At 25.7% G+C, this 16,196-nt stretch overlaps 1 protein-coding gene across 1 annotated transcript in view; it reads right to left on the minus strand.

Moving 5' to 3' along the window:
- Positions 1 to 16,196, minus strand: part of LOC135927527 (arrestin red cell-like) — a 45,082-nt gene that overhangs the window by 5,911 nt on the left and 22,975 nt on the right. The window contains exons 3-8 of the mRNA XM_065463554.1: positions 5,901 to 5,931; positions 5,088 to 5,184; positions 1,906 to 2,015; positions 1,585 to 1,683; positions 1,334 to 1,461; positions 902 to 1,046 (exon numbers count right to left, since the gene is read on the minus strand). Of these exons, the coding sequence (XP_065319626.1) occupies positions 902 to 1,046; positions 1,334 to 1,461; positions 1,585 to 1,683; positions 1,906 to 2,015; positions 5,088 to 5,184; positions 5,901 to 5,931 (610 nt within the window). The remainder of the gene's footprint in view (positions 1 to 901; positions 1,047 to 1,333; positions 1,462 to 1,584; positions 1,684 to 1,905; positions 2,016 to 5,087; positions 5,185 to 5,900; positions 5,932 to 16,196) is intronic.

Raw genomic sequence — 16,196 nt, forward strand, 5'->3', positions numbered from 1 at the left:
ATCTTAGATTCACATATTGAAAAAGCCAATAAAATCTTTGGCATGACATTAGATTCGATATATAATGCACTTGGGAATTCTTCTTGAGATTTTTTATTCAAATTATTTGTGATTATCAATTAAAATATCAAAAAATATACTCAAAAAAAGGTAATCGGAAAGGGTTAAAAAGAACTATCCTTTAATGAAGAAAATAGATAATCACTAATAATAGGTACTATGGGGGGGGCAGGGGGATTTTGTTGTAATTTATAGATTCCTATTTAAAATATTATGTGGAGTTGGTCAAGTTTATTTATTATTTATGAATAATTAGAATCGAGCCTTAAAGCATTGAGTTGTTGAGATAATATAAATGGTAAGAATTGGAATTTTAAGTTTATGTTAAGAGAGTCGATTGAATATCATGCCTAAGGAATTGCAGAATTGTGTCTTAAAATATTGAATTTAATAGATATGAAAGTTATGCATTTGAATTTTAGGCTAATTTAGGCATCTTTTACTTGGTAGGATGAATTTGTTTTATCTCATTATTTGTGAATTTTTGGATGAGTTTTAGGGATTGTGGTAGACATATGAATTCTAAGTTAATGTAATGTAGGATGTTGTGTTAAACAATGAATTTATTCGTTTATATGAATGGTAAGCATTTAAGTCTTGCATTATATGCTGCTGGATACGATAAATTTGTTTTTGTGGATTGTAGGATAATGAGTCTTAGTAGGATATTGAATTGTGTTTGAATAATGTATTTATAATGAGTTATAAGTTTATATTAAGCAGGAAAGTGTGAATTAGTTATAAGAAATTAATGTATATTATGAATGTATTCAGCTTGTTTAATTAGCACCATCCAAAATTTAACCCCAATAATAAGGTTTATAAAAATTATTATAAATACCTTTTTATCCAAACAAATCTCCATGTGCAAAGGGCCGGGGCTCATCATAAAATCTTTGGACACTTCAGTGTGAGGCTGAATTCCCGTATAAAATTTGTTGTCAGGAGCGTATATCACTTTTCTGATGGCTAATCTTACGGTTGATCTTGTAAGATATAAAAGAAAAAACTCTCAAAATAAAAGCCTTCATGCATGATATTTAATTTAATATTAAAAACAGCTATTAAAATGCCTATTTGAAATGATGATTAAATTTCCCATTGTATAGATATATTTTATCTAAATTAGAACTACAAGATAACTCATTATCTCTTTATGATTTTAACTTAAAACGATTTTTATACTTAGACTAAGACAAATAATTAACAAATTATTCATATAGCTCTCCTCATTTCCCCTTCCAAACTTCACTTAATCATTTCCTTAAAATACTTTTTAAGCGGTTTCTCTTCCAAACTAGGTGAAACAAAACATTTGAGCTCGTAATCAACACCACAAGGTTTGCCCGTGTCATTGGGAGCTGGTTGGAGTATTACAGAGGCCGGGGCTAATGAAGGGATCTAACAAAAAATGAATATTCAGTTCATACTTTCAAATTTAATATAGGTTAAGACTTTTGCAAATTTTTGGCATAATGGATGTAGCTTAAAATAAAATTACAATCCTTATTTCATTATTTTAACCTCGAAGAAAAACGGATAAGCATCGGGTCCTAATTTCTTGAGTAATCTTTCCTGAAGACGGGTTAGATTTTTATTGTAATCTGCTACCGGAGGATAAACCTATCCACAAAAAAATGTATTCAAAAAACAGATTGATTGTTCAAATTATTTTCAAAAAATTAATAACATATACTCTATCTATCTAATAAAAAAACCATTAATATCGCTCAACACAATTTTAAAATAAATTTATTTCGACCTCCATTATATGAGCTAATCATATAAAGCATACTTTTTGCTATTTTGAGTGATAATAGAGGAATATGATAAAGCAATTTATACCTGAGCAACAGCTAAGTATAAATCTTTGCGAAATGTTAAGCCCAATACGTCCAGATCCTCTCTACCGTATCTAAAAGCGGCCAATATAGATGCCCATACTTTGCAGTTACCTTTATAAATATATACATGATAGATACCAGAAATCTGTGTGGCCCGGCCTAATTCAGACTGGGTATGTGCAAAATATTTTTCGAGCGAGTAAATTGATTACCGAGTAGAGTTAATTTTTTTTAATTTTGAGAAATGCAAATTTATGAACTTTCCTTCATAAAATTTTTATTGGTAGGTCGGGTAACTAGCATAAAATTATATCAAGGGGTGGGCTTATAAAAAAAATTTTTCATAAATTTCTGGAGTTTAGACTGCTAATTTTTAAGTATATTTTCTATAAATAACTATTTCGTCGACCTCGACATTTTTTCAGGTTATAATAAAATATCAATAAATATAAATATAATTAAATATTTATTTTAAAAAAAACCAGAAATTTAATTAATATCTTATTTTTTTAAGCTTGTTAGAGTATGTGAAATATAATTCAATATGATGTAATATAAATTAGAATAGTTAATTTCAGATATTCTTTATAATAATTTAGAGCCCTGCGCGATCTGCTCGCAGAATTCAATCTGAACGAACTCGCGTCGGTCTAACTTGGGCAGACATTCTCTCGAACTTTGACCTTATATTTTTTATTTTCATTTCTCATTATAAGATATTCACTTTAAACTAATTCTAATTGATAAATTCTAACTTTTGTAATTAATTTACAATACTGATTAGCTAAGTTTTTCGTTTAAAAAACTAAGTTACATATTTAAGTTGAGACTCAACTTAATGATGAAGACAACTTTTTAGTATATAAAACAAGGCTTACCTTTTTGGAGATGGTCAAAGTTAGGTGATTTAACAAAACTAAAATGGCGGAGCTACTATTGGGTGGGTCTTTCCCCATAAATTTTATTGGAGGGAGTCAGGCCGGTTTATTGAAGATCTTTGGCCAGGTGCCTTAAAAATAATATGGATTTAATATTTTCTAAAGATTTTTATAATAGTCATTATTTTTTTTAAAAAATATATTTTATAGGGATGTACCGATATTTTTTATCAGACCGGATCGGGCCGGTATTTCGCCCATTTTAAAATATCGGTTATCGGCCAAAATTATAAAATTTCCCAATCCGATCTGATAAAAAATGGCGTTTTTAATAAAAATAAAATGTTATAAAATTTTTAAAAAGTTATATCTAAAAAACAATTTATTTTTATAAATAAAATCGAAATTCATTTTTAAGTTAATTTTTTTAATAATAATAATTTTGCCATATTGATATTTTTTGGGCATTCTGTTAATAAAAGTGTGCGATAATCTCTTCAGAATCTGTTTTTAGTGAAACTGGTGATATTGACAGTCCTCATCGCCGCCGGCTGACCTTTGATAAATTGGAAATTTTGGTATTTCTAAAAAGAAATCTTCGATATATTAATTTTAAATATTCATTTAAATATTTATTTCAAATTTCATAATATATATGTTTATTAACTTATTATATAAATTAGTGATTTATCAATAAAAATAATTTATATCAAAATTGCAATTGAATTAAATATAAACTATAACTGATCATTATAATATATTTAAATGATATATATGTTATGGTATAGTTAAATTATAGATGTTATACTAATAAATAGTATATTAAAAATTAAAACCATTGGTATCTTTACAGAATACAAAATTAGATATGATATCGGATAGGTAATCGGCCGATATCAATTTAATATCAGGAATATCGGATCGGCCTCCAAAAAGTGGTATCGGTAAACCTTTAATCTGTATATGCAAAATCTTCAAGCAGGCGTAATATTTTTTGGCCAAAATCTTGAGTCACTCTTTTAAAAAATAAAATAAATCGAGCCATTTAGCAACACTAGCCGATACTCGAGTTTTTAGTTGAAAAAAGGACTCCGACTTGCGAGCAAATACCTGAGCTCATTTCTTAAAAATTACAAATATGTATTTTTTATGACAAAATTAATGGTATAAAAAGGAATATGAAACATTTATTAAATAAAATGAAACTGATATAAACCAAAATTATGAAAAAATATCAAGCATCTTCATCTAAAACTTGCAGATGAAAGATTTTGTTTGTAAGTCAACTCAAAGAGCTCATGAGCCGACTAATGAGTTTGAGTTGCTGGTCAACCTTCTCAGTTCATTTGTCCAAAAAAACCAATTATTTTTATTATAAATGTTAATTTAATTCACCCAAATAATTTGCTATTGATTTGACCCGACTCCATCCGAATTTGACTCATAAGATTTTATTAGGTTCGGTGTAACTTGATCTCTGTCGAAGCGGATGCCGAGTATTAAATTTAAGATAAAAAAATTAAGTTAAAAGAACTATATTAAAAATATATTTGTTTGAATTGAGTCGGAGTTTATTTTTCTAAAAAATAGTCTCGAGTAGCTGTTAAGTCTAATCGATTTAGCTTTTCCAATTTATATTCTATTCTTCCTTTCTCCGTATTTGAATATTACGATTAAAAATGAATTAAAATTTAAAAAATTAGGTGGTGTCAAGTGACAAGAAGAAACCAAAAAAGTTATTTTTCAATGAATTCTTCGTCTGGTAGAGAGCTAAATTTTTAAAATTTGGGCAGCATTTTAGGAGAAAGAAGTATGCGTCTAAATCCTGATATATAAGATTCTTTATATTTACACCATAAATATAATTTCATTAAACTTAATAAATATTTTATATTCCTTTTCATATATATTTTTAATAAATCGAAAAAATAGATAAACAAATTACAAACTATCTAAGATTGTAAAAAATATATTTCAAAATATTATTGCTAAAGATATGAGTCCCCTCAGAAGTCTGGCTCATTAATTGGTTCATTGAGCCGTTAAAGTCTCAGCCATTTTTACCAGTCTGATAAAGTATGGAGTGGTATAAACTCGATTATTTAACAACACCATTTAAGCCTATGCATAGTATATAAGATTTTGCAATTATGTACATTTTTTAGCCAATTCTTTATCTTAATATAAAAATCAAAGATGATATTTTTAAGAAAATTTCAACCCTCTTTAATCTTAAAATCTTCTAAAAAATAAGGTGATCTAAAATTTAACTTTGTATAATGTGATAATTTATATTATAGATGACCTGTAATGTATTCAGGATCAATTAAAATAACGCCATCTACCGGATCAGTGTGCGTCAAATGATCGACAAAATCTCTTTTACCTAAATAAGCTGTTATCTAATTTTTTTTTTAAATAAAGAATTATATAGATTTGAATATAGAAATTTATATAATTATTTATAAGATATATTTTCGATACAATTTTTAAAAACATAAAAAATGGGAATTCATTTTTAAGTCTAAAATTTTGTGATGAATATCTTGGTTTTTCATAGAAATTGTCATTTGAGATTAATTAAAAATACTTAAACTATAATTTCCCGTATAAAATTTTCCATTTTTTTAGGAAAAATAATAATAATTTTATTATAACTTTTTTCACAGGGCCTCGAAAAAAGAATCTAGATACAGATTGTTTATAAAAAGGGGATCTTAGATGAAGATACTAATGAAAGTATATTAATAGAAGAATTTTTTATAAAATGAACATTATGCATTAGCTATTAAATTAGAATAATTAAGTATAAAATAATATTTTATATAATTTATGATTCAATATTTTTAATATAACAAAAACCGTAAAATGAATTGTATCAGAAAATGTATCAATTATTCGATACATATAGCTATAAATGTATCTAGGTAACAGATACCCTTTATAAATAATATCTTTATAGATACAGCTTTTAGGCATCTATATATATTAACAACTCTATGTAAGGCCAAATGATAGTTAACAATTAATCATGTTGTATTCGGCTGTATTAAAAATGATAGCAAAAAATTATGTCAATTTTCTTAAGGGAATATATATAGGAATATGTATAACATACTTTATTGTTAGGACTTGATTTCTTGAATACTCTTTAAAAAAATAACGATATAAATGAATAAGGTGAATATATTAAAACAATCTCCAATTTCAAATCTTATTAAAATATGAACAAAGTTTGCAGTTCTAGATCTTTCACTTAAACATTTTTTATAGCCTTTGAAAAATGTAAAATGGCATGTCTGGGGAGCGGAAAGCGTGATCAGCATGTCTAAATGTAAATAGAACATGGATAAAAAAAATATTACATTAAAATAAAATGGTAGGAAGGAAAATTCCCAGGAAAAAATTATGGGAATTTATATAATGCTCATTAAGGATGTACTGATTTTTTTTAATCGGATCGGGCCGATTAATCTTTTATTTTAAATTTTAGTTATCAGCCGATATTACATTTTTTTAATGTGTCTTAATTTAATTCAGCAGTGATATTTAATTTTTATAAAAAAATATTTATTAAGTTAAGAACATGAACTAATAATTAAAAATATGATAAAAAGATAAATAATACAATTTATTTTTATAAGGATATTTATGATTTTAAAGCTAAATAAATAATTTCTAAAAAAATGAAACAATTTGATCATGAATAGACTAAATGGACTATTTTCTACATGATAGAAAGACATTTGGAATAAAAAAGGTTGCAACGATTTTACTATATAAAATATTAGGTTAATTAAAATTTGATAATAAAAATATGCTAAAATGTCATAAAAGCAGAGATGTGATCATATGTGATTTAAATATTTTTACATTAATAATTAAACATTTGAAACTAGGATGAGAACAAAGAAGGGTGCTATTATTATACCAATTATGAGCCAAAAGATGCAATATGTGGTTGTAGCAATGTATAAAAGGAACTTTTTTATTCATTTATTTTGAAGTAGGGTTTGCACTCCTCCATTTCGGTTTATCATATTCGTTGAATTAATATTACTTTCAGCAGAAAGACACTGTAAATTAAAACTCCCTATTAAATTTTCTTGGACTTCTCCAGAAAAAATATAAATAATTATGCTTAGATTTTCACAACCTGATGCATCTTTTGTCACATCAGCCTAAAGACAAAAAAAGGCATCTCACTTTTGTTATATTTATCTGAAATATAATCAAGCACCATATCTACCATAATAGATATTACTCCGTTTTGAATCTGGGTGATGTAAATCGAGTATTTTTGTATATAAATTTCGTAATTTTATTTAATTCAAGATCTTTTTGGATGGTGTATAAAAACATTGGCATAAATAATCCAGAAAGAATTAATTATGTTTTCTACATTTGCAGCATCCGTAATTTTTGTTGAATCAGTCCCACGGAAAGATAGCTCTTGTATGTTAAAAAAGATTTAAGATCGTAAAGATTACTGTTAATTTATGGGGTTACCAAATTTGTTGTCATCTCACTATTTTATTTATAATGCTAAAATATTCACCGCTGTTTTGTTATATATGGCTTAGATAATATTATTTTGTCTATTATCTTAATCAAATTATTTTTAAAAATCGGCCCAAATCGAGCTGTTTACCCTGAATTCATAGTGGCACGATTGCGATTTAGCCGCGATCATATCGCATTCATAATTACCGATCGCGCGATTTAAATCGCGAAAGCAGATCGCTGCGATTTTTTGAAAACACAAATCATTTTGTATTTATCGCGTTTATTTTGAAATATTGCTTTGTTAAATACATATTTTGGTGAATTTATCTCAAAATTTTAGATTTAGCGCTATTTTTAAATTATTTGAAATGAATTCAATGGCTACATTTTTTGATGATGTAAAATCAAAGAATCCTCAGGTTAAAATTATGATTTAAATTAAAAAAATTTTTTAGAAAATAGATGAAACAGTTTTTAAAGTATCAGTTAAAGAATATGAATGTTTGTATACTAAACATAATAATTTATATATAAATATTTACAAGAATAATATTTGGGAATTATTAGCCCACCAGTATAATATGCCTAGTAATAATTTTGCATATATATATTATATTTATAAACCTTTTTAGGTTCATCTCTCAAAGCTCTTTGGAAAAATCTAAGAGATTGTTTCTTAAAAGAGTGAAACAAGCTTCACAAACTTAAAAGTGGGTCAGAGGCTGGCCATCATATTTCATGGCCATTCTACCAGGATATGCTATTCTTGGTAGATACTGTAACACCAAGGTTACAGCAGTCCTCTTTAGATAAAGTGGACTCTACTCCTACAAATGTCAATGAGATATTAAATGAAATATGAGGGGAGTTATATGAATGTAAAATATAGAATTTTAATTGATAATGTATTTATTATTTAGGTGATCTCATTGACAACGAGAATATAATAGATGATAAACTTATTCCCAAACGTCCTGTAGAACTAAACCTTAATGATTCTGGTAATTAATAATATCTAAAAATAAATATTATTTATATTGAAGAATCTATCTCCTCTGTTGTATCACCTCGTTCATATTATAATTGTCGTAAGAGAAAGAAAAATGATTTTGGTAATTTTATTATTTGATTTATAGAAAATTTTTAAATAGATGACTTTAAGAAACTAATAAAATTAGAAGAAGAAAAAACATTAATAACCATGGAAATGCTTAGAAATAAACCAACTACATATGGAATATGTCTTATGTTTAAAGAAAAATTAGATGGTTGTACAAATAAGAAATGGATTCAACTATAATATTTGATGCTATAAAAGATTTTAAATGTATAAAAGATTTGAATTGAAAAAAATTTTTTGTATATATTTATGTTATATGAAATAGATATTTTTATGTATTTGTATTATTTGAAATATATATTTTGTATGTATATTATTTATAGATATCTTATTTATTTAAAATAAATTACACAAATTAGCCTTCTTAGTGATATATTTCTACACATATAATTTATAATGAATTTAGACTTTATTAAAACTAAATTTATTTTTATTAAAATATATGAAAAATACAAGATAAAATATAATTTAATTTATATAAAAAAAATTATATATATTTATAATATAGGATTTTGATATAAATAAAGCATAATAAATTTCTATTATATTTTGCAATATTATATGTAGATTTAATTGATTGTTGATTAAATAAATTATTTAAAGGGGTTGATTTTTTTGAGGGTTAAAAGGAATATATTTTTCCTTATCAATAATAATGTTATTGAGTAAGGTACATGTTTTTATTATATCTTCTGTTAGCTCTAATTTGGTATCCATTGGTCATCCAAAGATCATCCATTTAGCTCTTAGAATACCAAATGTGCATTCCACTTGTATTCTAGCCCTAAATATTCTATAATTAAGGCCTCCTGTTGGAGTGAAAGTTTACCTTAAGATAATATTGAAAACAAATTTTATTATATATAAAAAATTAATAATTCATGATTATTAAGATACTGGCCATTTCAATTAAGTTAATATTAGCCAAAATAATTGCTTTAATATATTATATAAATAATTCAATATATACTATATACCCTTATAAGGTTTTAAAATATAGGACTTCAAAGGATAAGCATCATCACCCACAAAATAATGTGGGAAAATAAGGCTGGAATTGGGCAATTTTTTTGCAGGAGGCAATTTAATCTCTCCACTTTCTATCATTTTATATATTTTGGAGTTAGCAAAAACTCCTCCATCAGATTCACTGTCAACATCAACAGTTATAAATTTTCCATTAGCATACACAATTCCTTGTTTTTACAATATTTAAATAATATATTTTTTTAAAAATTATATTTTTGTAATTATCAAGTTTTCATTGCAATCTTTAATTAATGCAGAAATATTTATTTAGCATAAATAAAAAACAAATTCACAAACTTTGTAAAACAACAGAGAAAAAATGTTTGTAATTATAAATTCCACTGCCAGAATGAGGTGGTTCTTATTCTGCAGTGTTTACCATCAATACTACCTATACAATTTGGTAGATTCCACTTTACTTCAAAGTCCTTTTAAATAATAATTAACATAAATATAATATTAACTATATTATACCTTCACTATTGTCTCAAAATCAGAGAGAATAGGTGGTGGCATATGTTGGCTTACCTAAGCTTGCCATATAGCTTTGGTAGTTCTCTTAACAATTTGTTGGATAGTAGATATACCCCTTTTGAAAGAATAAGCTAGGGTAGGATACCTACATCCTGTTGCTAAATACCTAAATAAAAAATATATTTAAATAATCAATTGCTTTACTATAAACAAATCATAAGCTTTTCTTCAAAAGTAATAGGATCCTTTATAAAATTTGATGATGTTGTAGGCAATATAGATTTTATATGCTTAATCATATAATAAAAGATTTCCTAAATTAAAATGAATTATAGATAAAATAGAATAAAATTACTTTTGTCATTCTCATATAGTTGTAAAATTTAGGATCATTTTTTAAGAGTTTAAGAAAGAGGACATAAAATTCGCCCTCTTTTCTTTTATTAATATCAAGAGTGTTTAATCTTCTCCTCTTCAAGATCATTTTGTATAAAAATAATAATTTGAGGATAGTTACCATTTTGAATCAATAAAATCGCTTTGCACTATGAATGAAAATCGCTGCAATCGATCCTGCGATATCGCGGTGAAATCGCAATCGCTCTTCACTATGAATTCAAGGTCACTCTTAATATTAATAAAAAAAAAGAGGGCGAATTTTATGTCCTCTTTCTTAAACTCTTAAAAAATGATCCTAAATTTTACAACTATATGAGAATGATAAAAGTAATTTTATTCTATTTTGTCTATAATTCATTTTAATTTAGGAGACCTTTTATTATATGATTAAGCATATAAAATCTATATTGCCTACAACACTCAAATTCTATAAAGGATCCTATTACTTTTGAAGAAAAGCTTATGATTTGTTTATAGTAAAGCAATTAATAATTTAAATATATTTTTTATTTAGGTATTTAGCAACAGGATGTAGGTATCCTACCCTAGCTTATTCTTTCAAAAGGGGTATATCTACTATCCAACAAATTGTTAAGAGAACTACCAAAGCTATATGGCAAGCTTAGGTAAGCCAACATATGCCACCACCTATTCTCTCTGATTTTGAGACAATAGTGAAGGTATAATATAGTTAATATTATATTTATGTTAATTATTATTTAAAAGGACTTTGAAGTAAAGTGGAATCTACCAAATTGTATAGGTAGTATTGATGGTAAACACTGCAGAATAAGAACCACCTCATTCTGGCAGTGGAATTTATAATTACAAACATTTTTTCTCTGTTGTTTTACAAAGTTTGTGAATTTGTTTTTTATTTATGCTAAATAAATATTTCTGCATTAATTAAAGATTGCAATGAAAACTTGATAATTACAAAAATATAATTTTTGAAAAAATATATTATTTAAATATTGTAAAAACAAGGAATTGTGGATGCTAATGGAAAATTTATAACTGTTGATGTTGACAGTGAATCTGATGGAGGAGTTTTTGCTAACTCCAAAATATATAAAATGATAGAAAGTGGAGAGATTAAATTGCCTCCTGCAAAAAAATTGCCCAATTCCAGCCTTATTTTCCCACATTATTTTGTGGGTGATGATGCTTATCCTTTGAAGTCCTATATTTTAAAACCTTATAAGGGTATATAGTATATATTGAATTATTTATATAATATATTAAAGCAATTATTTTGGCTAATATTAACTTAATTGAAATGGACAGTATCTTAATAATCATGAATTATTAATTTTTTATATATAATAAAATTTGTTTTCAATATTATCTTAAGGTAAACTTTCACTCCAACAGGAGGCCTTAATTATAGAATATTTAGGGCTAGAATACAAGTGGAATGCACATTTGGTATTCTAAGAGCTAAATGGATGATCTTTGGATGACCAATGGATACCAAATTAGAGCTAACAGAAGATATAATAAAAACATGTACCTTACTCAATAACATTATTATTGATAAGGAAAAATATATTCCTTTTAACCCTCAAAAAAATCAACCCCTTTAAATAATTTATTTAATCAACAATCAATTAAATCTAAATATAATAGAAATTTATTATGCTTTATTTATATCAAAATCCTATATTATAAATATATATAATTTTTTTTATATAAATTAAATTATATTTTATCTTGTATTTTTCATATATTTTAATAAAAATAAATTTAGTTTTAATAAAGTCTAAATTCATTATAAATTATATGTGTAGAAATATATCACTAAGAAGGCTAATTTGTGTAATTTATTTTAAATAAATAAGATATCTATAAATAATATACATACAAAATATATATTTCAAATAATACAAATACATAAAAATATCTATTTCATATAACATAAATATATACAAAAAATTTTTTTCAATTCAAATCTTTTATACATTTAAAATCTTTTATAGCATCAAATATTATAGTTGAATCCATTTCTTATTTGTACAACCATCTAATTTTTCTTTAAACATAAGACATATTCCATATGTAGTTGGTTTATTTCTAAGCATTTCCATGGTTATTAATGTTTTTTCTTCTTCTAATTTTATTAGTTTCTTAAAGTCATCTATTTAAAAATTTTCTATAAATCAAATAATAAAATTACCAAAATCATTTTTCTTTCTCTTACGACAATTATAATATGAACGAGGTGATACAACAGAGGAGATAGATTCTTCAATATAAATAATATTTATTTTTAGATATTATTAATTACCAGAATCATTAAGGTTTAGTTCTACAGGACGTTTGGGAATAAGTTTATCATCTATTATATTCTCGTTGTCAATGAGATCACCTAAATAATAAATACATTATCAATTAAAATTCTATATTTTACATTCATATAACTCCCCTCATATTTCATTTAATATCTCATTGACATTTGTAGGAGTAGAGTCCACTTTATCTAAAGAGGACTGCTGTAACCTTGGTGTTACAGTATCTACCAAGAATAGCATATCCTGGTAGAATGGCCATGAAATATGATGGCCAACCTCTGACCCACTTTTAAGTTTGAGAAGCTTGTTTCGCTCTTTTAAGAAACAATCTCTTAGATTTTTCCAAAGAGCTTTGAGAGATGAACCTAAAAAGGTTTATAAATATAATATATATGCAAAATTATTACTAGGCATATTATACTGGTGGGCTAATAATTCCCAAATATTATTCTTGTATATAATATTTTTATATAAATTATTATGTTTATTATACAAACATTCATATTCTTTAACTGATATTTTAAAAGCTGTTTTATCTATTTTCTAAAAAAAATTTTTAATTTAAATCATAATTTTAATTTGATGATTCTTTTATTTTACATCATCAAAAAATGTAGCTATTTAATTCATTTCAAATAATTTAAAAAAATCTAAAATTTTAAGATAAATTCACCAAAATATGTATTTAACAAAGCAATATTTCAAAATAAACGCGATAAATACAAAATTATTTGTGTTTTCAAAAAATCGCAGCGATCTGCTTTCGCGATTCAAATCGCGCGATCGGTAACTATGAATGCGATATGATATATACTATATTTTGTATTTATCGTGGCTAAATCGCAATCGCGCCACTATAAATTCAGGGTTAGCAACACTGCACAATAATTACCAAATTTTATAAAAATTTAATAAGAACCTTTTTTATTTTAATAAATATTTACGAATCGGTATCAATCTGTTTCCTTAGATTTGATATATATCAAGCCTTTAGTAATCACTTGATTAGCTTCAGAAAATCCCGTTTTTTAATTATTTGCACCCAGATCTATATCAGAGACATAGATAATAATATTGTGATTGAACAATAATAAATAAAACAATTATAATTGAAATAAGTACAATTAAGCGCCTATATAATGTTATACACAAACACACATGAAAATAAAATATGAATGAATGATGATTTATTATTGGATAAAAATAAAACAGGATAGGAAGAAATTTATAAACAAGACATGTTTTTTGAATAAATATTTAAAATTTATTTTAAAATATAAAAATAATCAATTACAAAAATCTTTTTTTTGACAGAAAAATTTATGGGGGCCAAAAACTTTTTCCCAGGGGGTGGGGGTACTGCCCCCCCCTCCCCCCCCCCCCGTGGCTACGGCCCTGAATAAATATAATAATTTTTATAATGGTTTGAGAAAATTACTAATTATCAATTTATATACAATTATGTACAATTATATAAACAAGATGGGCATCGTCAAATATAAGGAGCAAATACAAATATGCAAGAAAGCTCTGTCCAAAAGAAATTACCAATAATATTTTAAATGAAGAAATATTTTGGACCAAAAATTCAAAATTTTAGGCTATTTTTTAACATTTAGCTATCTTATTGTTCTAAGTACAAAGAGATAAATGTACCTTGCCCCACGTGAAAAATGTGATGCTTAATTTGGAAAACACATAATTTAATCATGCCATGATTTTATAATTTTTTCGCCAGAAGTAAAAAAAAAATTAAAGATAGGTTTAAAAAAAGAAAAAAACAATCCAAATTCATATGCTCCCACTGCTGATTATTTATTAAATCCCCAATATAAGGGAAACCTCTTACTAGTAGGGAGTTTAATAAATCATGTGATATAATACTAGAATTAGGTATTTAATAAGGTGATGATAATCAAAATATTTTAGTGATATCATAAATTTCTGAAGTAAAAGCGGAGGAATATTTAATATGCAAAATATGTGGAAAGGCAGTAACTTTCATAAAAAAACAATCCGATTTCAGGCTCAAGTTGTCGGATATGACTTTGCCTACCTTGAACATTAAGAGAAGTGTCTAATATCTTATTAAAAATTCCTAGTTATACTCCTTTTCTAGAAAAATCGATAAGATCTCGAAAACTAGAAAATTGGCAAGAGTATATCATAACCTAATATTGATTAAAAATATTAAAGAAAATGATAATATTGAATATAAATAAGAACAAGACTCTGTCATGGAGAGTGAAGCATTAATTATAGAATTTAAAAAAATATAATATAATATTACTAGATTCATTTTTTACTATTATATATAAAATTGTCTTTAAAAACATTTATTTGAATTTGACCATATTTGACGGTAATGCACAACCCTGGTAATATTAATGATTGTGACAACTATGATGGGGCATAACTGAGCAATAAACGTCACTAGAAAAGAAACCACCCTCTAGAACTCAATAAAATCAAAATATCACAACAAATAAAACATATAATTCGAATGTATGTTTGCGTTTCAAGAGGTTCGAACTAAACAGATATTTTTAATTTTTACGAATCGAACATTTTTATCCGCACTTGAACCTAATCCGAACCGATATTCGTCTCGGTTCGGATCCCTGTTGATTACCTTATTAGATTAAATTGGACTGCAGTTTTTTTTCTGCATTGGAATATGTATTAATAAATTAACTAACTACACAATTTTATGCTATATTTTTTAAAAAAATGATATTGATTTGACTGTGAATACACGAATATTATTATATTACAACTTAAAAAACTAAGAGATAATATCGACCTAAAATTTCAAGATTTATGTGATTATCGAAGGCGATATTATATGTTGAGATTTGGTAGACTCAACTTGCACCTAGGCAAACAATTGTTCCAATATTAACGTGTATTACTTAGATATCCGTCTTAGGATATATTAAATATTTGGTTCAATCTTACTCAGAAGCTATAAATATATCTGAAGGCCATATCTGATGACAAATTAATTTCAGAATTTAAACCTTGGTATGAAAGATTAATTAATTAATAATCCTCCCAGAAACACTATAAGAGCATTGCATACTTTAAACTATATTTGTAGTACTTTCCAAATATATTAAAATTGGTATATATTTTGGCAACAATACCAATTAGTAAAAATACCAATAAAAGAACCTTTTCTTCATTACGGAGAATAAAAAACTATCTCAGAAATATACGACATCAGAAAATCGATCGAATGGACTAGCTTCAATTAATATACATAGAGATGTAATTCTCAAAAACAAATTAATGAAAAATTGGGGCAATCACTAGATTAATTTTATTTATAAATGTTATTTTGATTAACTTTTTAAATCATCATATTTAATTTCATATTTTAATGTGATTTATATTAGAAGTCTGCAACGGGAGGGTTTTTAGACAGCCGAACCATGTAAGTGGGTGGGCGGGTTAAAAATTTACAATGTCTGGGAGGGTTAAAAAATTTTCAAATTTTATTTATTATTTAAAATCATTTTAGGTAAACTAAATAAAATATGCTAAATAAAATTTCAACATTTTTAAAGTTCTGACAAATGAGGACATTGTGGTC

Source organism: Gordionus sp. m RMFG-2023, chromosome 3 (genome assembly GCF_954871325.1).
Source record: "Gordionus sp. m RMFG-2023 chromosome 3, tfGorSpeb1-WG-v2, whole genome shotgun sequence".
NCBI classification, from domain to species: Eukaryota; Metazoa; Nematomorpha; class Gordioida; order Chordodea; family Parachordodidae; genus Gordionus; species Gordionus sp. m RMFG-2023.